Source organism: Apteryx mantelli, chromosome 4 (assembly GCF_036417845.1).
Source record: "Apteryx mantelli isolate bAptMan1 chromosome 4, bAptMan1.hap1, whole genome shotgun sequence".
Classification (NCBI taxonomy): domain Eukaryota; kingdom Metazoa; phylum Chordata; class Aves; order Apterygiformes; family Apterygidae; genus Apteryx; species Apteryx mantelli.
The window spans coordinates 24,417,644-24,443,512 of record NC_089981.1 but is presented as its reverse complement, the minus strand read 5'-3'; the positions used below and the strand labels follow the sequence as shown (position 1 = coordinate 24,443,512).

At 37.9% G+C, this 25,869-nt stretch overlaps 1 protein-coding gene across 1 annotated transcript in view; it reads left to right on the top strand.

Moving 5' to 3' along the window:
* TRPM5 (transient receptor potential cation channel subfamily M member 5) overlaps positions 1–25,869 on the top strand; it is a 42,657-nt gene that overhangs the window by 14,173 nt on the left and 2,615 nt on the right. Inside the window, exons 9-23 of the mRNA XM_013957965.2 lie at positions 319–669; positions 3,086–3,217; positions 4,392–4,515; positions 6,526–6,671; positions 7,495–7,607; positions 8,955–9,050; positions 11,492–11,750; positions 13,054–13,172; positions 13,628–13,760; positions 16,224–16,398; positions 18,755–18,923; positions 19,614–19,792; positions 20,883–21,015; positions 23,246–23,318; positions 24,391–24,481. Coding sequence (XP_013813419.1) covers positions 319–669; positions 3,086–3,217; positions 4,392–4,515; positions 6,526–6,671; positions 7,495–7,607; positions 8,955–9,050; positions 11,492–11,750; positions 13,054–13,172; positions 13,628–13,760; positions 16,224–16,398; positions 18,755–18,923; positions 19,614–19,792; positions 20,883–21,015; positions 23,246–23,318; positions 24,391–24,481 — 2,293 coding nt within the window. The remainder of the gene's footprint in view (positions 1–318; positions 670–3,085; positions 3,218–4,391; positions 4,516–6,525; positions 6,672–7,494; positions 7,608–8,954; positions 9,051–11,491; positions 11,751–13,053; positions 13,173–13,627; positions 13,761–16,223; positions 16,399–18,754; positions 18,924–19,613; positions 19,793–20,882; positions 21,016–23,245; positions 23,319–24,390; positions 24,482–25,869) is intronic.

Here is a 25,869-nt window from a genome sequence, read left to right as displayed (position 1 = left end):
CATGCAGATGTTACTACAGGAAGATGGTAGGAAGAAACTCACTCTTCCTAGCTAGCTGCTGTATTGTACCAAGTGCAGTGGGTACCTGAACATCACCACAACGCTTACAGCATGCTATTTGTGTTAATATTCTTACATTAATGCTTACATAGCTGCTTTCTCACAGAGAAACAAGAAGAGGTCTACCCCTCTTCCTTATTTCACTCACTCTTGACCTGGTCGCAGGCAAAATGTGCATGTCCTAATGCTAAATGCTACCTCAACTCCTCAGCGATCCATGATTACCCCCCAAAAAACTTTTTTTGTGTGTAATTACAGTCCTGTGACCTGGAGGAAGTGATGATGGATGCTCTGGTCAATGACAAACCAGAATTCGTAAAATTATTTGTTGACAACGGAGCCAACATGTCCGACTTCCTGACATATAGTCGGCTGCAGAGACTCTACTGTTCCATTTCTCAGAAGTGTCTCCTCTACAAACTTCTACTGAGGAAACACGAGGAAAGCAAGCTAACCTTGGCAGGGCTCACTGGTCAACAGCACAAGGAGCTGAAAGAGACATGCCCACTCTTCAGTCTCAGTGAGGTCTCTAGAGTTCTCAAGGATTTTCTCCATGATGCATGCAAAGGTTTCTATCAAGAGCTAAGACATGGAGGCAAGAAGAAATCTGTAAGTTACAACTCTCCATCATAGTCCTGCTCTTCTGCAATTTCTAATATCAAAAATTCTGACCTGGTCTAATCTTTGAGGGGATGGAGCAGGGAGAGAAAGGAAAATATGAGAAACAGTTACTTCAGTTTCTCATTCCTCTTTTTTCAGCTCATTATTATTTCAGTTAAAATGTTCTGATCTTTTTAATTTCAAAGCTAAAAAAGAAAATGAAAGAATTTCTAAGATTTACAGACTGTGATTTCTGTCTCTCCCCCTCTGCCATGCTTTTTCAATAAACTCAGGGTTTTACTGTATCTTGAACTAGAATTAGAAGATGGCTCCTGTTTCAGGACCTCTTGCAGAGAGGCCTGTCTTTCACACCCTTGTAGTGCAATTTCCATAAACTGTTCCTCATTCCAGCACCTTACACATGCAGAACAGATTGAGCTTATTAGCCTGACATGTACAAGAATGGATTCTATGAAAGAAACATGGGGAGTATGAAGAGACAGATTTAGGTTTACTAAGGAGTAATTAGGCCATAGAAATAGTAGTCTGCAGTTCTCTAGTGGAACTTCAAGCAGACATACTTGAATGATAATATTTTCTAGGGAGTAGACAGAAAAAGGTGATGGCCATTTTCAGTCCCAGGTCTGAGCCTGCATTACTTATATAAACTAAATGCTGAAAATGGTAACCTTTATGAGTAAAGCTATTCATAGATTTATATTGTATAGGAGCAGATTGGATATTCAATAACGTGCAATGCATGGTGACTGCCTTTAGGTCATTTTAATCTTCTTATTGAGTGACATGATGCACACCAAGAAATAAGAACAATTGTGTGAAGTGACCCAGGTAAGCACCCTGACCAACACATGATAATGAAAACATGTGATGGGTACCACTATGGAATGTCTGTAGTGAACTGTCTGCATTTTTGCAATATTTTATCACTTTTGCATTTTGACAGAATATTTAACACACTGAAACTCAGAAGTAGCAAAATTCTTGCAAGCACGTTTGAATTCACGTGTCCAAACTTACTTCCAAACAGAGATGTACACAGAAGCTTGGATAAGGTCACAAGAGTTTTAGAGTAACTGAACAAGTAAATCTTTTGATATTTTCCAGATTCTGGTTTCATTTTAAAACTGTTTAAACTCCAAAATAAATCATCACATGAGAACTTCAGTGACTTTTGCTTTTATAAAGCTTTGTTGAATAAATTGGTAGTACAAAAACCTAAAGTTTGACTCTGAGCAGGATTTCTTTTTTTGCAGATGAAGACAATTTGGGGTAATAGCTTTGAAGTCAATAGGCAGACTCCAGATTTACAGACTTTACAAAATTCAAAACCTGCCTCTGAAGTCTCCCTGAAAGCCTGAAAATTTCCTTTGTGGAATTTGGCAGTTACTTAGCTGAAAGCAAGTGGTATAAATAAGGCCCAATGCAGATACGTGATCATGCTGCCTACTAGCTCTTTTCCTTTAAATGCTTCTTCCTGTGGTTGCCATCAGTGGCTCAATGCCATTATCTTTTTTCAGGTTAGGATCTAGTGGTTACACAGACTGCTCTAAGATGGATGAGACTTTTGGGATATCTTTGTTTCCTGCAAGGTTTTCAATGCAATTTAGTAGATTGAATAGCTCACTAAAAAATGAAAAAAATCCATACAAATACTTTTGAACAGAACCCCATAGTTAAGTGATTTTAAAAAATATCCTCATGAAAACTTGTTTTATAATCCGCCCCCCCACCACACACACACACACATTCTGGCTGCTTTTAGTTAACACAATGGATATAAAGGCATTTTAAGTATACTTAAAACTCAGAACTTGACCTAAGTTGCCATACTTGCTCTAGAGAGGTTTTTATTGTATGTTAAAGGAACAAGCAGTGTTCTACTTAAAGTACTCACTGCAGGAGGAAGAGATTTCTCAGAGGAAAGACTAAAAAGAGAGCATTGATGTGCTCTATTCTTGTCATGTACAGGGCCTTGCTGAGACTTATTTGTGTTTAAATAAAATGCCTTTTGTTCCCTTCCTCTGAAACCATGTCCTCTGCTGCTGTTAAGCAGAATCTGATGTAATTGAAGGCCGGCTCAGATTAGTTAATCACAGGTTTGTCTTGTATGATATTACACACCAGTGGTGAAACCCTGGCCTTAATAAAGTCAATGAGAGCTTTGCCATTGACTTCAATGGAGTCATGATTTCATCCAGAATGTTCTCACACATATTGAGTTATATCAGGGAAACAAGGGTCTTTTGATTCTGTACAGAATGAACTAATTACTTCTTAGTCCTAAAGGAAAAAAAAAATTAAAAGAATATGAAGTAGCTGGCAAGGCAGAGAGCTGCTTAGATCATGTCATTTGCATGGAAAAAAACTGCAAAGCAGGTTTTAATTTTTCAAAACCATATTTCAGGATAAAACAAATACAAAGCGATTACCTGGGCCCTTGGATATGAACCAGAAGAGCCAAAATCCTTGGAGGGATTTATTTTTATGGGCAGTACTTCAAAACCGGCACAAGATGGCAAACTATTTCTGGGCTATGGTAAGGTTTGAGCTATAGCTGCTTCAGATGAAGTATTGGCATATTTCATATATATGAGATTTTTTTGCTCAGCCTTGCAGTTAAGATGACATATGTTCAGTTCTAAAACGCTAGATGTGGCATTTATAGGGCCTTTCATCTCAGAGTGGCTCATGCCCATAAGGGCCAAAGGCCCTGACAGAGAGGGAGGGCAGAGCAGCAGCGGGTGTAAATCAGCACAGCTGAAGCTCTGCTGATTGACATCAGCTGCAGAGCTGAGCCTTTGTCCTCCTTGCTGCTGATGACTCAGCTCTCGACCCTGGATTTTGTATCTTCTATAATAGGTCAATTGTTTGTTTGGGTCTTAGAGTGGTCAGGAGGGGAGACACTGCAGTCATGTATCTTTAGCTTAAGTGCAGTATCTGTAGAGAACACCAGTGTCAAAGTCTCAGGGGCTGAGCTTCAAACTGGCATAACTGGCACCTGCTTTACACTCCTCCACAACCTCATCCATCTGCAGTGCAATGCCATAGCTTCCCTCTCCTCTCCCTTCCCTATGGAAAGGCCAGGCCCTGCTATAAGGCTCCATCTGTGAGCTTCCAGCTAACTGCATCTGGCACAGGGAGGGTCGTGGAAAGGGAGATAACTGCGGCATGGCTCTTTAGCCAGTGTGTATGTGCATACAGACACATCGCCTTGCATGGTCTTGTGTTTAACGCAGCCCCACTACTAGAAGGCACGTTTCTCAGCTGTGTGCTGTTGTTATACCTCTGCCAGATGTGCTCCCTCCATCCCCATATGTCTTTACACAGGGTCTCAACACAATCATGCTCAAGAGATCTGGGCACTGTAAGAGTATTTTGCTCTATTTCCACAGACCATTTTTTTACTCTCAGTCCTTGACCACTACCCAAAAATCAGGCCCTTCTAATGTGAATTGTAAGCAGGATACCCAGCGGTCTCCAGCCTTGTATAGACCAAGAACTACCAATAAGTGGTTTGACTCTCAGATATCACCAAAACTGTCATTCTGATCAGTGTTTTAAACTTTCAAGTCTGTATTTAAGGGAAGGTTTTTGCAAGAGGAGAAATGCATAAATATTTTTGGTTATCTGTGTTTGTTAGTGAAGTCTTCACCAGATCAGAAATGCCCACCTGTGTATGGTAACACCAGCCCCTCCTTTCAACTTTACAGGGTCAGGAGGGTGTAGCTTCAGCTCTGGCAGCCTGCAAGATCCTTAAAGAAATGTCCCACCTGGAGATGGAGACTGAAGTAGTATGTATAATGAAAGAGGCCAAATATGAGCAACTTGCTGTTGGTAAGTAACAGCAGCTTTTTAACAGCATCAAAAATTTAAGAGGTGACGACCACTGGAAGGAAAGCAAATGAAAAAATCCTCTTCAAGTTGTAAAAGGTCGACTGTCATGAATAATTTAACACTCTTGCAACACAGCCATTTCCAACCATTCAAATATCACAGAAGTAGGACTTAAAAAAACAAACTCCAAATGCTGATTTGCAAGGGGGGAGAAAGGGGGAGCATGTTCTAATACCAGTCCCTGGTATGCATGGAAGAAGCTGCATGTTGCTATTTTAAGTTTCTGCTCTTAAAACAAGATGTATTAAAATGATGGGCAAGATAGAATAACCAAAATACTTCCAGGCTCACAGCACTCTGTTTTTCCCATGCTATTAAGCTCATTCTGTAACAACCATTAGAGCAACAAATTTTAAGGCTTGTCTTCACTGCTTAAGATAATTCAAGATTGCCTCATGCAAAGGAGGGCCAGCTGCACTGCAAAACACTGCAGAACTCCCAGGTGAGACTCACTGGCTTGGCAGCTGACAAGCAGCTCCTACCTGCAGCGCTAGGCATTCAGACAGCAGCAGCACTGGAATGACAAGCCCCCCTCTCCCCCTTTGCTCAGCGTGAAAACACATTTGCATATGAGTTTTTCTGCTAATTTGACATCAAGTCTAATTTGTACCTCAAGGTAACAGTGCAGTGAACAGAAGACATTAGAATACACCACATGTAGAAATGCAGAGGCTACTTCTTTCCCCTTAAACCTAATATATCAAGCTGCTGAAGGCTCATGCAGACTTTGCTGTCATTTATACACAGATCACATTTTTTCCCTCTTCTCACAGTGCCATTATTATTTGTGAAGTATAAGAGTCAGGTTCTAATATAATCATAGGGCTCTAGTAATTTAGTCATGGAATTACAGGGCCTAATCCAACACACAGAAGTCTGCTCCTTGGCTTTGGTAAGCATTAAATCGGATCCCCAGTTTCCATTTCTGGCCTGGTTAACACTGTCAATATTAATTAGAGAGAGCATTCTTTAGAAATGATAAATACCATTGTCAACTGCAAAAGAAATCTGTGCATCAGCCTATTGTAAGTGATCTTGATCCTTCCCTCAGTCATCACAGTGCAACAACAAGGTGTAGACTGGACTAGGAAAGGTACCAAGATAATTGAGTGAATCAGCACAATGAAACAAGCTGACACAAGAAATCAGATCTAATCTAATGATCAAACCTTGACTTTTTGGCACACTGTTCATCCCAATTTCTGAGCTCCACCACCAGTTTTTCTTGAAATAGAAAGAAAGAACTATGCCACAACACCCTACTAAGTCTAACATTATTTTATGTCTAACATCTATGACTTAAAACCAGGCATTTGTTGGCTACAAGTCAAAGCTGAGCTGCTCCTTTTGTTTAGTCTATTCAGGCAAATGAGGGCAGCTTGGCGACTCATACTTCGAAGTTTAAGGGAATCTCCCAAGAGATTTGTTTTTTTTGCCTAAAACTGCACGAGGCAGCTACAGAAGGACTGTAACATATTGACATGTCTGTAGAAGAACTGAGAAGGAAATACTTCGCAGTAGGAGGGCAAAAAAAATATTAAAGAGCCTCAGAGTTGAGAAGGAAACATGCAGATAGAAGGAGGTGAGAGGGAGGTACTGAGAGATTCACTCCATACCTTCCTGTAAATAGTGAGAATTTAAAAATTACAACAATTCCAGTGATTCTTTCACCTAGGCAAATCTATTTTATCTGCTCTCTGCTGCAACACGCATACACACATGCATAAAGCTGTATCGAGTTATTCTTGTGTCCAGAATGATTCCTCTCTCCCTCTCTTAGCTTTCTCAGGCTCTTTTCAAGTACTTGCAGATTTCTCCAGGACAGTAAGCAGCATCTGGCAATGCTCTGGCTTGGGTGCCACCATATTGTGCCCTACACACATCACCCTCTTCCCTCACATTCATCTTTCATGACAAGATCCATTTGTCTATGTTTCTTTCATTTGGCAGAACTGTTTAGTGAATGCTATCACAACAGCGAGGAGAGAGCGTTTGCTCTACTGGTGAGGAAAAATCAATATTGGAGCAAAACCACCTGCCTTCAGCTGGCTACAGAAGCAGATGCAAAATCTTTCTTTGCACATGATGGTGTCCAGGTAAGCTCCACAGACACTTCCCTCACCACCTCTGCCCCCAGGGCTTTGAAGCATGTTGGACACAGAAGAGGGTAGGTGCAGCAACTGAGCAACCCCATGAAACGCATTCCCCTCAGAGACATTCTTCTGAGAAGGAATTCTTTCCTCTCCCTAGCACCAGGCGAAGAGGACATTCTGCTGCATCCTTGGCAAAACTACACAGTTCCCTCTTTCCCCTCCCTTTCATGCAGCTAGCACTGAGACAAGTGCACTGAGAGAAAGATACAGTCCTCATTTCATCCTGTGCTTTTTCTCCTTCCTTGCTTACAGAGAAGCATCAGGAAGGCACTTTAGATTTGCCTTAGGCATAATGAAGCTGCTCCAAAATGTTAGGTAACTCCTTTACAGAGCTTGTTTAGATCCAAAGAAGACCTCACTGATAAGAAGTTAAATCAAGTTACTATTCAGCCTTGCCCCCACATCCTGAGATCTATCCACATTCACAGAACTAAATTAAGAGTGGTGGTGCTTTTAACTCCCAATGGCTGGCTCACACTTTCTTAGTAGCAGATGAGTACTATTTCTCAGTAGTACAGATGATGCTTAATACTACTTGAATTGCTGTTCTTTCCACTGCCCTCTCCTAACTTTTTGCGTACACAGAAGAACCTACAGAAGGATGCAGAGTGCCCGTTTGCTCTGAAGGTGTGCCTGCTGTCTCGGTTTTCAGAGCACTACCTGATCTTCACTGTCTTCGGAGCCACAAAACATAGCTGTACTTGAGCTGTGTGTGTATTTTTGTGGTGTCAAAGTCATCTCTGCACTCTGTTTTCTTGACTTTCAGGCCTTCCTGACAAAAATATGGTGGGGAGACATGTCTACAAGCACACAGATCTTGAAGTTAATCTGTGGATTCTGGTGTCCTCTCCTAATCTACACAAATTTAATAGCATTCAGGTACAAACCTAAATATTTGGGTGCAAAAGATGATTGAAGGAAGAAAATGAGTCATGAAAAATACCCAAGCTCAAAATTTCACATGTAAGTCATGAGAATCATAAAATCACCTCTGAGGGTCAAAAGAAGGCTTGCACAACTATTAACACAAGGCTTGCACAACTATTAAATCATTTTTATATGGAACTTAGTGATTTGTGCATCCTGTGCTAGTACCTATTCTAATGCTTAAAACATGAATGCTACACAGCTTCATGCAGATCACTTCTATTGTGCCCAGTCCAAAGAAAAGCCTATTGGAGTTCTGTCAGCTTTAGCTCCAGGTATAGCACCCTCTGCTTCTAGATTTCAAGACGCCTGGTTCAAACCTCAGTACCTGATCAAGGAAAGCAACCAATTATCAGCCACAAGCGTTTGGAACCATAAGTTGGGCTTAAAAACACAGGATTGACATGAAATTAATTAAGATTTCAAAATTTAATATCCTATAGGATATCTTCGTTAGTCTTCTAGCCTTTGGAGCTCATACTTTTCTGCTTTTGTCACAACGAAGATGGCTAGAATCTCAGACTTTCAAAAAAAAAAAAAAAGAAAAAGAAAAAGAAAAAGCCAAGATGCTCAGTGAATCATAAGAATCCAGGAACTGAAACTTTAAGAAAACCTCCAAATATTGTGAGGTTAATAACATGCTATTCTGGAACGTGTGTTTCTTTCAACTCTTAAACCAATTATAAAGCAAGAGGAAAGCTTGTTTGCCATCACTGACTCCAGACTCATTCTGCCAGTATCATTAAAGATGGCTTCTTCTTAGCATAGTGGGTGCCAGCTTCACAAATCCAAGTAATTTAATGTGGAGTTTCAGCAAAATTTTCATGGAAGAGTTTAAATTATGATTCATATGCAAAGTAAGCTGTTCCATGTTTGCTCTTTTGAGGACATCTTTGCCTCCTTTTCCTAGAAATGCAAGACCTGAACACCATGTTCCCTCCTGCTTCTGGCATTTCCTTTCTTAACTACTACTAAGCGCGGCCAGGAATGGAGCATTGAGGTATTGTCTTCTAGGACTGACTGTTCAAATTCCTTCCTAAATATTTTGAGGAAACTGAGCATCCTACTCCATTTTTGTGAAGCAGATGTCAATGATCACTTCTTTGAATCTTGTGCTGGCTTCAGTTTTCCCCTTAGAAATATACATAAACTTTAGCCCTGTAAATTCTATTTATTTGATTGCTTCTCAGCAGAGCAAGTCCAAGCCAAGTACATGCAAACAATTCTGTATGAATGCCAATTCAGTAGTGAAGAATTGCTATCCATCATCTTTCAATTAATGAGATTATTTCTTTACAGGGAAGAAAAACAATCAAAGAATGAGCCAGAGCCATTTAGAGAGCTGGACAGTTTAGATACAGAGAGGACTTTGTTTTTTTCCAAGGAAGAAGATAGGTAAGTTTAAAATGATCATTTAACACAACTTTTGTGACAAAAATCAAAGAACAGGACACTTCTTGAGGATTAGCAACCAGCTAATGATCTAAGGAGCAGCTGAAGGACCCAAGGTCATTACTCTTCAGGAAGTGCTGTGCCCTCTGATTACTGTTGTTGTTACTCTGTAAAAGGAATATAGATGATACACAGGGATATAGCACCATTTTTAAAGAGATACAACAACTTTACTTGGTCTGAACAGGTCATTTCAACAAAAAAGGGAATCTGGTTATTACCCAGGAACTCAGAAGTAATTTCCTGACATTCCTTTCAACTGGTGATGCCTGATATACCTTGGATTTAAGATCTAATCCACTGTAGGATTACTGAATTGTGCAGAAAGAAGGTACTCAGATAAACCTTATGTTATTTGAGTCTACCACTGCATATCTTCCTATGAAAGCTGCACCAGAAATAATATTTGCAAACAGCAGCACCTGGGAAATTTATGGTAAGCGAGTTTTCCATCATGCTAGTGCTCTTCATATGTATTTTAAAAGATAGGCCCTGAGGAACCTGAAGTATAGCAACAGACTTATGAGTTAGAGGGAACATTACAGAAAGAGGGAACTGAGCACAAAGATTGTCACTTGCTCGTGGTCATTCACAGATCTGTGATTCAAAATTCGTAAATCCCATCCTATAACCCTACCACAAACTCGTCACCAAGACCTGGAAGGTCACAAGGATTTAAGTTAGAACAGGAAGACTTTTGATTGGCACAAAATTCTCTTAATGGCTAACAAGTGCTAAATAGCCACTTGTATTAAATACATACTTTTCAATGATTTAAGGAGAATACTACTGAAATATCTGAACAGTAGTGGGGTAGTGTCATCCACAGTACAGAGTGCTGGACCAAGCCAGAGTTATTATGTTCTGTTTTACGCTCTGGTGTTTAACTGCTGGTATGTCAGAGAAAATCATTAGTTCTTCTTTGTCCCTCCCTAACCTATAAAATAGGTCTAAGAGCATCTGCCTCTTGGGGGCTATTTGTAAATAATGTCATAAAATGCTTTCATATCCTGCATGAGATGTGGTTTAAGGCTCTTGGTCAGTATTTTGAGTGTTCCACTTGTTATTATCTCAGAGATTTATTTTAACAAAGGGCCCCTCTCCCTCCGAGATACAGTTTGCCTTCAGAATCTTACAGTAAAGCTGCAGTTGTCCGTTTATGATATTAGTCTGTTACCATGAGAATGTTTCTGATGATATCATAAATTGAGAGGTAGTGTAGAATCAAGCACAGAGAAGAGGCTCGCTGTTGGGGAAGCTCTTCTTTATAACAAATATAGTTAATAATTAGCAAGAATATCAAGGGAAATTAAAAACTTGCAAAGAGTCATTGTTTTATTTTTTGTGAAAACATACCCTAGAGTGCACATCCTTCCTTACAGAGCACACCTCTCAGTGTCAGAATCACAAAATTAAAGATCCAATAACATTCTTAGCTTACACAGCCAAGCAGTTTACATGGAAACAAAGCCTCACACTAAGATCAGATTGCTGCCAAATTGAGGGAAGTCATATTTTCTGCACAGGATAATTTCCATTTCCAGTAGATAGCACTTCAAATTCTGGAAGTGCTGCAAAACCCACTGCAGATGTACAGGCCAAGTTTCCTTTCAGTTACCAAAATACTTGTGTAATTCCACAATAGACAAAGACTACATTAATGAATAACTTTTGAGCTCGACTTTTTACTAAAAGGCTTCTACAATACTCTTTTTTGCAATTTACTCTAATTTAACCATAAAGGGCAAGATTGCAATGCCAATAATTGTGTCAGAGACTAAAGCATCCCTTCAGTAGTTCTTACAGACTTCAGCAAAGCTAATCAAGAAATACATACTTAGCGTGATCCAGCACATTTCATTCTGGGTCTAAAGAGGAATGTTTTAAAGTTATAGCAACAACAACAAGGATGTCTCTATGAGCATGTTACAAGAAGCGTTTAGAACCAAAATAGCACTTAGCACCAAAATAATTTTAGGAACTGACTTGCAAACTTAAGCTGGCAATTTGTTTTTCTTGTCTATTATTTCGGATGATAAATAGCAATTAACCAGATTCCCCCCTCCCCTTGTGTACTTGCACAGCGTTTGTACTACATGCAGGAACACACTGAAGTTATAAATCAAAATAACAGAACAAAACTGAAACAAGAACATACATTTAAGCCTGATATGATTTTGTTTTACAAAACTGCTGTTTTTGACTAGAAATATTTCTGCTATGGTAATGTGATCTCTCTGACTTCTGCAGCCTTCCTTCATGCCCCCACCAGCATCTGCCCATTACTATCTTATAAGAAGCATTATATTGAATAATACTGGGCCTGTTCCCATGAGCTAATTTTAGAAAATTGTCACCAAAACTATGTTCTTTTTGTTTTCCAGAGGAAATGGTAAATTGGAAAAGCAGAACCCTTCTGAAAACATAGCATGGGCAACATTCATGTTTACTCGTTGGAAAAAATTCTGGAGTGCCCCTGTAACTGTATTTATGGGCAATGTTATAATGTACTTTGCTTTTCTGTTTCTGTTTACTTATGTCCTTTTACTGGACTTTAAACCACCTCCCCCAGAGGGTCCATCCAGTACAGAAATTATACTTTACTTCTGGGTTTTTACTCTCGTCTTGGAAGAAATCCGACAGGTCAGTAATATACTATATATCTCAGCAGTAACACAGTGAATCTTGAGGTAATATTTTGAGTAGATTTATAATCTGTATAATCACATAGGCTAGAAGATACCAAGTGGCAGGAGCAGTTTTGCACAGAAAAGCAATACAGAACTTACATTATCCAGAACACCCCACTCATCTCTCCCACAACAAGGTCTTCCTCCACCATATATCTGTAGCTCCCCCTCTGTTTTTCCATCCTGCTCCAGCCATAGTCAATAGTCAAATGGGCTTGCTAAGACTCAGATATCCTTTACTTTGCCAGGTTAATCTAATTTTACTCCTGAGAACCAGATCCTTCCACCACAATTAAGATAATCTGGAACTTATCTTCTGCACCTGAAGTGCAGCACTCAACCCCACATCCTTTTAGGAGAATCATCCCCTGCTTGGGACTGTTAAAAAATAAAAAAGAGGAGTTGATGAATTCAGACTATTTGTATTTTTCCTAAAATACTTCCCAACTCAAAACATTAATGGATCTTTTCTATTTGTGGGGGAAAGGCATGGGTTTAGGATTTCTCCATTAATCTTCCAGTTATTGGTTTCGGAATATCCTCAGTTCAGCTACTGAAATCATGTGTGAGTAGTGCTATTTTACATTGCCAGCCGTAGGTGCATAGAACTATTTGTCCTCTTTAGGCTAAAAAGCAGTTATAAACACTTATTCTGGAAGAACAAATAGGTGTTCTTTATTTAAGCAATAGGGACAGTGTAAGGGATCCCAGTTTGTTACAAATTATTTGAAAATTTGCAGGAAGACTGTAAACAGGAGCAGAGGGGAAACATCTTGATCAAAGAACACTTCATTATAAACCTGTAAAACATGAAGAGTGCCAGGCTGAAACCCAGTTAGGACAGCTCTTTGTTTAAATCCTCAAATGTGCACTCACTGACAATTCAAGTATACGGATGCTTAATTTGCATGTACTGTTTAGATAGCAGTGTCCACAAACTGAACTCTTTCTGGAATTTTTCCTTTTTTTTTTTTAAACAGCCAGAGCTTTGACAAAATTTTAAATCAGACCTAAAAATTCACAAGGTTAATATCACAAGATTAAAAATAAGTTTGGATTTATTTCTTTTTCACCCAACTTCTGGATTTTAAGACAAAAAGCTGAGCTCATGGTTTCAAGCTTTTTTTTCTATTACACTAGAAATTTGGTTTTGCTTTTTGCAATGAAAGAGATAAAGAGAAATGGGGATCATGTTAAAACAATGAAATAGTGAAATGTGAAATAGAACAATAATGATGATCATTTCTCTTTTACAGAGTTTCTTTACAAATAAAGACACAAATTTAATGAAAAAATTTAAACTGTATGTAGAGGATAACTGGAATAAATGTGATATGGTGACCATTTTCCTCTTCATAATTGGAGTGACCTGCCGGTATGTATCTGTTCCATGTGATGCAGTCAGCATTAGTAACATGGGTTACGTGTGGCAGTTGATAGAGTCTCATGTGCACATGAGGACAGGCTATGGCATTTACTTTTACAAGTTTTGAGACATGTTTCTACAATGAAAGCCTCTAAATTTCTGTTGAACCATAGATACTGCTCTAGACACCACAAAAAGACTTACTGGTATATTCAAACACTTGTACAGAGAAGTTTTGTTTTTTCTCTTCTTTTTTGAATTCACATTTAGTCAACAGTATAATATCCTCTTTTTTTAATGTCTCATTGCTTTTCACAGCTGTGATGACTGTGGCTCATGCGGCCACAACCCTGAAGTACCTGCCATTTCCTAACTAGGCTATGCATGGAAACTGAGTGTAATTGAGAAAAGACTTCTTAGCAATATTTGCTGAGATTTGATATTTCATTTGATGTGTTTTGCAGGATGCTGAACTCAGCTTTTCAAGCTGGCCGTACAATACTTGCCATTGATTTCATGGTGTTTACACTTAGACTCATACATATTTTTGCCATTCACAAACAACTTGGACCAAAGATCATAATTGTGGAAAGGATGGTAAGTGTGCAGTCCCTCTCAGATCAATACTCGTGCTTCTAAAAAACAGCAGGAAATCTCTTCTTTGCCCTTACAAAGGAAATCAGTTTATAATCTTTTTTTATTTTTATATTTTTAAGCTTGAAATTTTGCACATACTGTGTTATTTATCACTAGCAATAGATGTGATGAGCTCAATATAGATCCTGCCAAAGACCTCTGCAGTGTAATAACTTGGGCCAGATTTACTATTCCTTATACCTTATATAATCATTAACCCCCAGATCTGGCAAATCAGGGCTACAGGAGCTTTGGCTTATGCACTGCTTTTCCTCTTACTTCAGAAGCTCTGTGCATTTGGACACAGCTCAGACAGATGACAGATCATTTACTGAAGGACAAGCCATTTACTCACACACACTATTCCACTGGGGGAAACAGATTGTGTTATTTGCAAGAAACATGAAAAAAAATCTATGAAGATAGCCTGATTCAGTGCCTAGGATAGTTTTAAGTTGCCTGCAGGAGTTGTTCTCACTTGTGTTTTGTAACCATAAGTTGTAATAAAAACATATTAGTGCTTTGTGAGCATGTGTTGGAAGATTTTGATAAAAGATTTTTATTTATTACTGCACTCCTGAAGGAAACGAGACATTAGGACTATGGTTATTATGCTTGGGTATGTGTCAGTACGTTCAAGTAGCTTTTTATTTAGGCATGTTAATCCTCTAGGCCAATTAGCTCATTTAACTGATTAATAGGAGTTCATCTAATTGCAAATGCTATCATAGAATCTACAAATATTTGAGTTGTGACTCACAGCAGAGCTCAGTAAAAGCCCTACAGTCTAAACAAGCCTCTACATTGAATAAACACAACTACTAAGCTATTTGGTTCTGTCTACAAATACTGTAGCTGGAACTCTGACATGACATTTACTTGGAGTAGCAAAAGCAAAATAGCAAATAAGTATTTGTTCTTGTACATTATCTAACCTACAGCAGTAGTAGACTTTTACTGTAAGAGAATAAGTCAAATCTACAGTTCCTAACTCCTCCTGGCTCTGTACCAAGCTCAACCAGGACCCTGAACAAATATGGTTATGTGACTACTATGTTAGCATTGAAAGTCATGAGACAACACAGAGATAAAGAAGATGCAAGTAAGGACAAAAAGAACAGCCTAGACAAAACCATAAAATGGGACCTTTCATCTTCCCCCCATCCAAGCCAACACAGTGCTGTGGCTTTGGTGGTACAAGATTGAACCTTACATCAAAGGAAAGAACAACAATGAAATTCACTTCAGCAAATGATATTTCTTTGAAAGGTTCATCAGGGGGGTTCAAGCAAGATCATTTTGCTTGAATAAAGAAGCAACTCAAGATTGTCTCTTACTGCCTTTCTCCTTTTTAACCTTGTTAAAGAATTGCTGAAACAACTTTGATAGCTGCTAAAATGGGATACCAGTTAAAGGAGTTTGCAGAGAGACTGCAGGTTGGAAAAAAGTATTTCTAGATTTGCCACTGCTCTCTCTTAACTATGACCCTATTACAGTCCTGCAATACTGCCAAATTTGAAATCATCTGGAAACAAAATAAATTGGTGGAAGTTAGAGATATACCCACTGTCTCTTTTTTCCTGGCTTAGATACCATGTTACCAAATGGAACTTCAAGTAACCTCTTGCAGGACTGAAATACCTATGCTTTGGGATAACTGCACAATCATATAATGTAATTGATCTAATCTACAGTCACTAATGAACTCTGCCAAATTAGATGGGAAGAGGATGAATTGTTCCTCTTTCACTGGGAGAAAATTATTGCACCTGAAATATATATTTGATTTTTTTTTTTAAGTGTTTTAGGATTCAATTACTTCTGTTTCTGTAGAGAAACACAATATTTAAAAGCAGGAAGTCCTGAAAACAATCCCCCAGATGCATTACTTGGCTTGGAAACCTGAGAGAAGCTACCTGATCCTTGCAGTCTTCAATGTCTGCTCTAACAGGGGATCAGAATTCATCAACAAGCAGTGTCATCTGGGATTCGCCGTTGTAGTAGAACTCTTGTAATTCACAGTAAAGCAGTCAATGGTACTGTGAGATCTCACAGAAAATCTGCATTTAAAAGGTAGAATAAGATTCATTCATTCATGAGATGCATTCATCACTAAAAGGTTAAATGACTCTCATTTTTAAATGCTAGATGACCAAAAAGCATTTAAAGGTTTTAATTTAAAACATGCTTTTATCTAAATGAGCTAGCAAGGAAAAATGCTGATTACAGAACAAGAACTATATGATAGCAGCGAAGTCAAGAGATTTTGTGCACGGAATTGTATCTTATCCCACCTACTGGATTCTGAATAAGCTTGTAAAGAAACAGAATTATCTGAACAGTTTTTGTTTGGGAAGACTGCTATTCTTTGGTTACTCTATTACAGTCACCTCTTCCCTTTTTTCCCTCCCGCCTCTTTTTTAGATGAAGGATGTTTTCTTCTTTCTGTTTTTCTTGAGTGTGTGGCTCATTGCCTATGGTGTGACAACTCAAGCTCTGCTTCATCCTGATGATGGCCGAGTGGAATGGATATTCAGAAGGGTGCTTTATCGTCCCTACCTTCAGATATTTGGCCAGATTCCACTGGATGAAATAGACAGTGAGAACATTTTTTTTTCCCCTCCTAACCTGGCCATTTTAGAAAACAGACTTCCGATCAGGACATGGAATTCTTTCCCACTATTGTCTTGTTTGTCTTGTCTTTTTTTTTTTTTTTTTTTTTTAAACTCTGTCCTGCAGGCCAAAGCTTTCACATTACAATGATGTGACAATTTTTTTTGCACTGAGAGATAATGTACAGTATGAAATTACACTAGAGCATCAGGGTTGGCCCTATTTAAGCAAACTGTTGAAAGAAACAGTCACACAAGGATTTGCAGTTTTAAAGGTTGGCATACTTTGTTTCACTTAAATCCATTTCTGGTCAACTTAACCTAGACCCGAATAAGCCTTGTGTAAACTGAAATAACAGGACCTACATACATTTTGGCAGCAGTTTAACATGACAGTGTTAAAGTAGTACAGCTATGCCCATAAGCAAACACTTGTATTTTAAAATAAATATTTCTTTAGAGTCTTTACTTTGGAAGTAAAGCTGACCAAATTAAATAAAGCTAGTAATTGCATATGTGACACATTTCAAACAAAACAAAATAAAAATAATCATAAGACATGGAAATACTTAGCCATAAAGGTTTAGAGGTGACATTTCTGATAGAGAAGTTGGTAAAATACAGGGTAGGCCATCTCCCAAAGAACAGAATGATATAACTGATATATTGATATATCTGATATAATGCCACAGAACCTAACCACAGTAACTGTGCTAAATGTCAGTGACAATACTGAAGCGGGGTTTAAACTTGAAATAATATAGATGGAACCAGAAAATCCCATAGACGGAAGCAAACAAGAAAGCATTCTTTCATGTTCACTCTGCTTAATAGAAAAAGTATATGTCTTAGAAAAAACAAAAAAAGATTGAATGAGGCAAGAGAGCAGGGATGGGATGCTCACCTGGATAAATAACTGGCTAAAAGATAGGAAAGAAATTGAATTACATGGACAACTTCTAGAAGGGAGCCACTTATCCTGGGTCTCCTCTGGGGCTTGTTCTATTCAACATCTCTGTGAACAATATGGGAAAGGAGATGAGTAATGAGGGTGACAGCATTTGCAGATGAAACTACATTACTGGGTAGTAAAGACTAAAGCTGACACCTAAGCATTGCAGAAGACCCTCATGAGTGATAAAACATTAAACAGAATTCAGTTTAGAAAAATAAAAAGTAATGCACTTGATGAAAGCAGTCCCAACTATGGTGAGCTTTGAGATAACTGCTTGCACTAAAGAATAAGATTGTGGGGTTGTGATAGATATAACCACTCAGTGTGGGGGGGGAAATCAAAGGAATCATAGGAGCAGAAAAGGTTTAATGGTTTTTTACAATCCACATTTTTACTCTGTAAATATACCACTGCTGCCTGGGCAAGTCCTTCACCCATAAATTGCTGGACCTGGAAGAATGTCCCAGGGAAATGTCAGTACGTGCTTTTCCTGTTCTTACACACGGCTCTATGAATGTGCTATGGCCATAGATGCAGACAGGATACAGAGCTAGCTGGACTGCTAGTCTGACTCAGTGCCACTATTCTTATTAGCCTCAACTGCTAGCTCAGATGTACAAAGTGGTTTTAAAATTTGGAATGAGGAATCCCATTCTTAGCTCTTTAACGTGTTTTCTCCTGTAAATTCTCCTCCAAGTATGTAAAAATCTCCTCCAAGTTCTGGAGGTCTGCATTATCCTGCTAAAGTTGCAAACCTCTTGCACACCAAAGCAATGTCTCTTCATGTACACAACCTGAATATCTGCATTTTCATAAAACTAAAGACATGGATATTAGTTCACATAAATGATCTTTCAACTGCAAGAATGAGCTCAGTAGCTCAGTAGTCAGAGAGCTGTCCTCTTGGTGTTAAGAGTCTTGCGTTTAAAATCCTGCTGCTATTCATAAGCAAGGTCAGTATGAAATTTACATATTACCACAATATTGGGCTTGAATTCTAATAATTGTAAAATATTCAGAATAAAATTGTGCTGCTGTCTATACATAGCCAAGATTAAATCTCATTTTAGTAGTCAGTATCATCATTGGCCTTGATTTGTATCTTAGCAGAAAAGGTATTAAATATTTGCATCCATCCATGTCATTAGTTCTTATTATTAGATGACATGTTCAGAGATATTAATTCAGCTTTTCTTTGCATTTTACTTTTACTGCTATAAAATGCAGTATCTGAAACCCCAGGAACAATTTGTAATTCTTGTCATTCTTTGTTGAAAGTACAAGATCTTGCTCACCAAAATACAAAGTTATTGTCACCACGCTAATAAATACATGGGGTGGTAGGATATGTCAAAACTGTTGTTTTATTTCCCTATCTTCCTTTTCAGCATCCCAAATGTATCCTAGGAACTGCACGTTTAATCCACTGCAGATTCAGCAGGAGAATTCACCATCATGTCCTAACAACTATGCCAACTGGCTCGTCATACTTCTGTTGGTCATTTTCCTACTAGTCACGAATGTTCTCCTTATGAATCTCCTGATTGCTATGTTCAGGCAAGAGCCATTTCAATGAGTATCAAGAGGGAGACTGCAAAGGCTTAACTGAATGCACACATATACTACATAGCTCTTGGCTAGTCATTTTGGAATACATCAGTAATTTTGCTAATGAATATTAATTGGGTGTTGATTGGTAGACTTTTGCGATCTTATAGCTGTTAAGTTCATCCTTACTGTAGCCACATTAAAAACAAGAAGAAAAGAAGCCTTTTTTACTGCTAAAAATTCAATAAACATACATAGAAGGGTCTGGATCCACAGCCATGTTGCAGCACAAGTCTGCAGGTGCAAAAGCAGCTGTAAACTTGGCAGGCTTAACAGTGGATGATCTGCACATAGGGGAACTGCTTGATGTTAACGCAGCCAATAATGATTTATTTGGCTGAAGAAAGGATCTGGCATGTTTGCCCATCTTGCCTGGGCAAAGTGGAATTACCCTTCTTTAAAAAAATATATATATACATATAAAAATATATATATTTTTTTACCATTTGAAGCCTGCAACTGCAATTATTTTAATATCTGACAACTTGCATGCACATCAGTTAAAAAAAAAAAGGAACAGCAAGGTTCAGCAGGTGGTGTTAATTTAAAGTAAACATAGGGCTATATTTTGTAATGATCAGCTTTAGCTTCTTGAGATAAAAACAATTAATAGAAAACCTTTTTCTTTTCTAACTACAGTTACACTTTTCAAGTTGTTCAGGGAAATGCAGACATCTTCTGGAAACTTCAGCGCTACAACCTAATTGTTGAATATCATGGACGGCCTGCATTAGCACCGCCATTTATCATTATTAGCCACATAACTCTGGTTCTCAGAAGAATCTTCAGAAAAATGGAACACACAAAGGAACATCTGGGTGAGCTGTTAACAAAGATCAAGCAACTGGAGACCCTGATACTCTCATAGCAGGCAACGCCAAAAGAGCAAACAATTTCAATAAGACAATGGCCCTAGTTTATTATTTTTAACAAAGAGCACCAGAAGACTACACATGAAAAATTAAGGCTTATAATGTAGCCTGTACTATATACAGAGTTTTCCACAATGCATTTCTTTATGCAACAGAGTTATAAGGACAAAAGTGTTGATATAAAACTAGGTAAAGTGGCTCAATTTCTGAAGAGATAACAATGGATATGTTTAATGAATAATGAATAATTGTCATTTCCATTTGCTCCTGAATTTTAGTAATTATTAAGCATGGAAAACCCTAAAAACACGTAAAATCTACTAGGATCTGTGGAATAGCCCATTACAGAGAGAGGGTGAGAGAATATTTACACTCACTCACTTACACTCATTCCTCCTAGCTATCAAGGCATGCTGCTGAAGCATCTCCAAAAATAAACAAACACATTAATAATAATAGGATTGAATTTTTTTCAAGAAAGCAAGAACCTGGCTGGTCAGGTCCTAGATTCAGTGGGTTTGGGAGCAGGCAGCAAGTGTATCCTTTCACCAAGCTTTAGGGAGGTACAAGGTTAGTATGTTACATTTAAAATACCTCTGTGAAATTGAGCTCTGCTTGTTAGCCAGGCCAACAGTTTTTCTTCTAAAATGAGACTTTAAGGGGAAGGGATTTATTCACAGTTTTTACTTCCTATTTATAACTGGCCTAATAAAGACAGATACTTTGGGTCTACAATATATAAGAAATTCAGTAAGTTTCTAAATAAGCTTAAATTGAATCACTGAAATAGGTCTGGGCAGTTCTTTAGAAAACTCAGGACTCATACCCAACTGCAATAAGGTCTCTTGAATTCCATTACAGGAAAAAAACTGTAGAAAATACTTGTTTTTACACTAAATTTTCATAACCTGACACTCCTGCAATGGCAAAGCAAGACTATTTAATTTTTCTTTAGCATAGCAGCCTCCCATTATTCAAACCAGCATAGAGGAAAAGGGAGAAAAATATGATTCTTAATATCTTTCTTTTCTTACAGAAAGAGATCTTCCAGATAGCCTAGATCAAAAAATCATAACATGGGAGCTGGTGCAAAAGGAAAATTATCTTGTGAACTTGGAACAAGAGAGGAAAGAAAGCAATGAAGAAAGGCTGAAGGTCACAGCTAATAAGTATGTTAATTTTCAACATTTCTGACTCACATTAAGTGAACCTTGCAAGTCTTCAGGTTTGAATGACATAAACATTCAGGTGCTTGTAAAGCTTATATGAAGAGTCTAACTAGAATGCAGTTAGGAAATACACATTCCATGAAAAATGTGAGAAGATAGCATCACTACAATACTGGGAGAGTTTCCGGCATTCTTGAAGTATACACAATTACAGACCTGTTAGCTCCAGCCAAACCTGCTGGAAAGCTCGTCAAGCTCAAATGAAAATCACATTTATGAAGAAATGGTGGAAGAATAGCTCTTTTGCTCTACTGCAGCACATGTACTTCCATCTCTTAGAGGAATTATAACATACCTGGAAACAAAACATTGATCAAAATCCGACTAAACTATCCTTTCCAAACCAGAAAGAGGCTTAAACTTTTGCATGAATGTTTATGATCTTCTGAATTACCCCCAGGTCACAGATGCAGAAGAACAACTGTTTATGACTTAATGGCATAAGACTACAACTTTTTTCAAGAAATTCCTGATATTGGCTCTAAAATTGTGGTCTTGGCATAAACCAATTAACTGAGTCTCCATTTAAGTACTTCTGTAAAATATCTCCCCTCTAGGAATATCAGTTAAACTGGTCTAGCATTCTGAAGAACAAAAGTGCTAAAGTATTACTCACAGGTTTACCTCTTTAAATGAAAGACAAGGTAGATATGGGCCAGAAAACTGAAACATCCAAGTCAATATTGAAAGCTAGATGGCAAAGCCTTCTTTAAAGAAGCTTTTAATACCTATCTCAGGTGTTTCCTCTTATGATAAAACTGTCTTCAAATACAGAGACAATGGGTGTGAAAGAGTTATTAAAATAAGAAAGTTCAATGGAAATTTGAGTTCTGACATAAAGAAATACAAATGTTCCTGTGCTGTCTGATGTTTCCATTGTGCACAGTCTTTCAAAACAAGCTTTCACCTTTCTAATTCATAGAATAGTTGGAGTCCAGACCAGCCTACTTGAGTACATACTTTGAAATTACTCTTTCCTCAAATCTACATAGACTCTTAATTCATAGTAATTTAGAATTATTGTATTGGTTTTAACTTTATTCCCATAGGCAAGTCACTGACAAACTTCAGCATTTTGGCATTGAGAATAAGTGAGAGCTCCATAGCTGTGAGACTAAACAATAAATATATGTATAATTGTTTCCAAGGAGAGGACACAATGACATTTTCTCTAGCTTTATAGATGGTAAATTGAAGATGAAGTTACTGCTTGGAGGGGAAAAGTAAATAAGAACTAGTCTAGCTTCACAGTACCTCAGCTATAGCAGAGCCAGCAAGAGAATAGAAAAGGTTCAGATAAACACCACAAAACCTGTGGCTTTTTACCTTAGTTCTTGGATGGCAGCAGACCTGCCTGTGTATTTGCAATCTTATGAAACCTTCAGAAAGTGATTCTTTGAACTTTGAATTGAAACAACCCCACAAACCATTAGATACATCCAACAGCAGCCTTTTTACAGAGGTCTGAATGGAATATAACCAATTAGAGGGAAATTTTGAAACAGCTGTGGTTAGGACAAAGCAGAGAGGGATTTGAGGACCCTATGGGGAATCAGGTGCTAGGAAAAAAGGAGTTGATGGGAGAATAGGTGAAGGATGCAGAAAGTGCATGGACAGGGAGGGATGCAATGATTTGGAGGCACCATATGTGGGTACCATACACAGTCCCTTTGGACTGCATGGAGAAAGGGATTTGAACATCAAACCAGTTTCCAAAAATAAAACCTTGAATAATTTTTTTAGTGGTTTATACCTCTGGCTTGATGGAGCAAATACTGTGGCCTCAGTTCTCCCACTGGGATCAATTTATATTTGGCATAGATGGGACATGAGTGGCTGGAGAGAAAGAGAGAAAAAAAAAGAGAGAGAGAGACAGAGAAAGAGAAAAGAGAGAGAGAGCGAGCGCTTCATCTGTTGCTCCTCTCTCTGGTCCTTGATGTCCACAGCAGCTGGGGCTAGGTGGCCCACACCGCAAGCTGAACAGGGGCTCTCTCATCTGTGCGAGCTTATAACAATTCCCTGGGCAAGGGGTGCATGACTCCGTGATGTCTCAGCAGTGCAAAACTGCCAGCTGTGGGTCATGATTCTAGTAAGTTATGCAGTTTTCATGTTCTAGGGTTTCTTTTAAAGATTTTCCCTTTTGCTCACTGCATCTGTTCTGTTTACACAGGGTGGATAGTTTATCTAAATATTTTAGTGGATTGAAAGAACAAGAAAAGCGATTTAAAGTTATAGAATCCCAGGTAAGTAATAGTTTTATAAGCATTTATATCAGCTTTGAACTTTCACCATGTTTCTTTCATTTACTCTGCAGCCTAGACTATTTTTAAACAGTGATGGTAGTATTTAAGGCTGGTTTGGCTGACACTATTGAGTGCTTTAAGGATAAAGGGAAGGAAAAATGGATCTGTATTATGGCTTCAGTTTCCTTATTGCTTTATCTCTGGTGATAATGATGAAAAGAAACTTTTCCGATCTCCTATAAGAAAGGAGAAAGGGTAAGAGAGCATTTCTTGCCCCCTTTGCTAGTCTGCTTGAACACTGTCTATTTCTTTCTGTGTGGCTCTTTCTGGAGGTGAATGCTTGATCTTTCCCCTCCATTCTTTTCCTTCACCTAACCTTTTATTTCTTAAAAATTACAGTTTCAAAACTACCCATATTCTGTCTAATCTGACATGACCTAGACTTTCTTGGATTTTCTAGTTTTCTTGGATACCAAATTTTCTGATTTTCTTGGATACCAGATACAAGATTTCAAAGGGAAGTGTCTACCATACAAATGTGCAACATAAATAATAGAAGGAAATCCCATCTTGAGCTTTTGATGACAAACCCATGGAATATAAACAAACATTTGTTAAACAGCATGAAAACGCTCAGCCTTACCATATGCTATGTACAGCTGTTATTGTTTTCTTTGTTCCTAGAACTCTCCGGTAGAATTCTAACCTTGCTGAAAATTGCTTATCTTAACGCTCCCATTGCAGTTTCCCCTTCCCTTCTTAATGCATTTTATGGCTTCCTGAGAAAAGCCATACTATTCAATGAACAATGTTGCCATCAAATACAAGTCCAACAGGAATACACAAGAAATGCCTTAAGTTTGTGCCAGCTAGAGATAATGTAATATACTCACAAAAAAAGAAGATATTTAATACAGATTGTCCCACTATTTCTTAAAAGAAAATATCATACGTGTTATTCCTGATGCTGTATCAAGCTACTGCCTAGATTATCTTTCTTGCAAGTTTAAGAATGGATAATTTAAAATACTACAAAAATGAACTGATGTAGAAACAACTACTTATTTTGTAGATTTGCTACTGTACAGCTGTTATCTCTTCAATGGCAGATGTTTTAACCAAAAATAACCTCTTGTGCAATCAACCACCTCCAAACTATAAATGTAAGTATTGAAAATAATCACAGAAAAGCTAAATAACTCAGCTAAATGATTTAGTTTTTAAAAAAAAGGCAAGAAAAAAAGATTGAAAACGAATCATGTAAGATGATATAGAGGGGTATACCTAGAAGTAATGGAAATATAAATAAGAAACAGTATTCATACTTCAGAACTGGAAAAAAGAAAAAAGCTTTTGCAAAATATATTTAAGAAAAGCTTTGGGGAAAGGACCGTTGCTTATTGTGGGTTAGAAAGATCTCACCTAACTTTAAGCATGTAAACAAGAATCTATATGCCATGGGGTTTCTTGAGAAGGTTGTTTCTTGATGAGTTCTTGAGTCAATGAGATAGGCACCAACTACTATCAAAACTTTTATTTAATAAGGATAATAATAATAAAAAATTGAGCAAGCCTCCTACTTTCACTTAATCAACACAGTTCATATGCCTTTGGAGCTGCAACTATTTATATCAGTTAAAAATCTTCCCCCAGGTCCCAAAGCTCCATTAGTTGAGGTTTAAACATTAGAGACAGAAAGACTACTACTCAGCCACTGCAGGGTATCTGACTCAATACTGGGAATATTTTTCTTAATGATTTGTTCCAATATCTATCTAATATCCATCACACAAAAAGTCCTCCAAAAACTGTAAACTGAACAAATAGGTACTATATGGGAAAAAGAAGTTGCTGAAAACTCAGCAAAGCTTTGACAGGGCAAGCTCAAAGCATTATTAGAGACTGAGGTCTGCAAAGGTAGTATCATGAAATATGTCCATTTTACCCTGTCCATTTGCAATGATTTCAGTGCTGAGGTTGGGGGTGGGGGGAGGGTGGAATGAGCCATGTCAGTTTACTATAGCAAATCACAGAGATATAATATAAACACAAATATTTTGACATTTTCCCAGCCACATAAGAGGAAATATGAACACAGGCATAAAACAGACATAAAATTTTTACTGTAAACCTTAGTCATAGCAAAGCCAAGCTAGAAAGACAGCTTATTTTATCCTAACTCAGCATGCATAGCACACTATTATATTCTGTAAATAACCAAAGGAGGTAGCAGTGTTTAGTTTATAGGGAAAAGTAAAGATCACTGATAAACACAATCAGGTAGTTGATCCTAATTGCATCTTTGTCCTACAACAGAATTTGCAGTATCTAGTCTGAGAAGATAGCATTAACCTCAAATTTGACTCCCAAACTTAATTATGTTAGAAGCTTAAGTAAACATACTTATGTACACATAGGTAAATTGCTCCATTATAAAAATTCCAGTAAGAAAAACCTTCCTGCAGCATATGCTCTCCAGATATTTTAATACTGTAACTGCATGATAATCAGAAACTTAAATAGCTGAAAAATAAAGAAACCTGTTTTATTG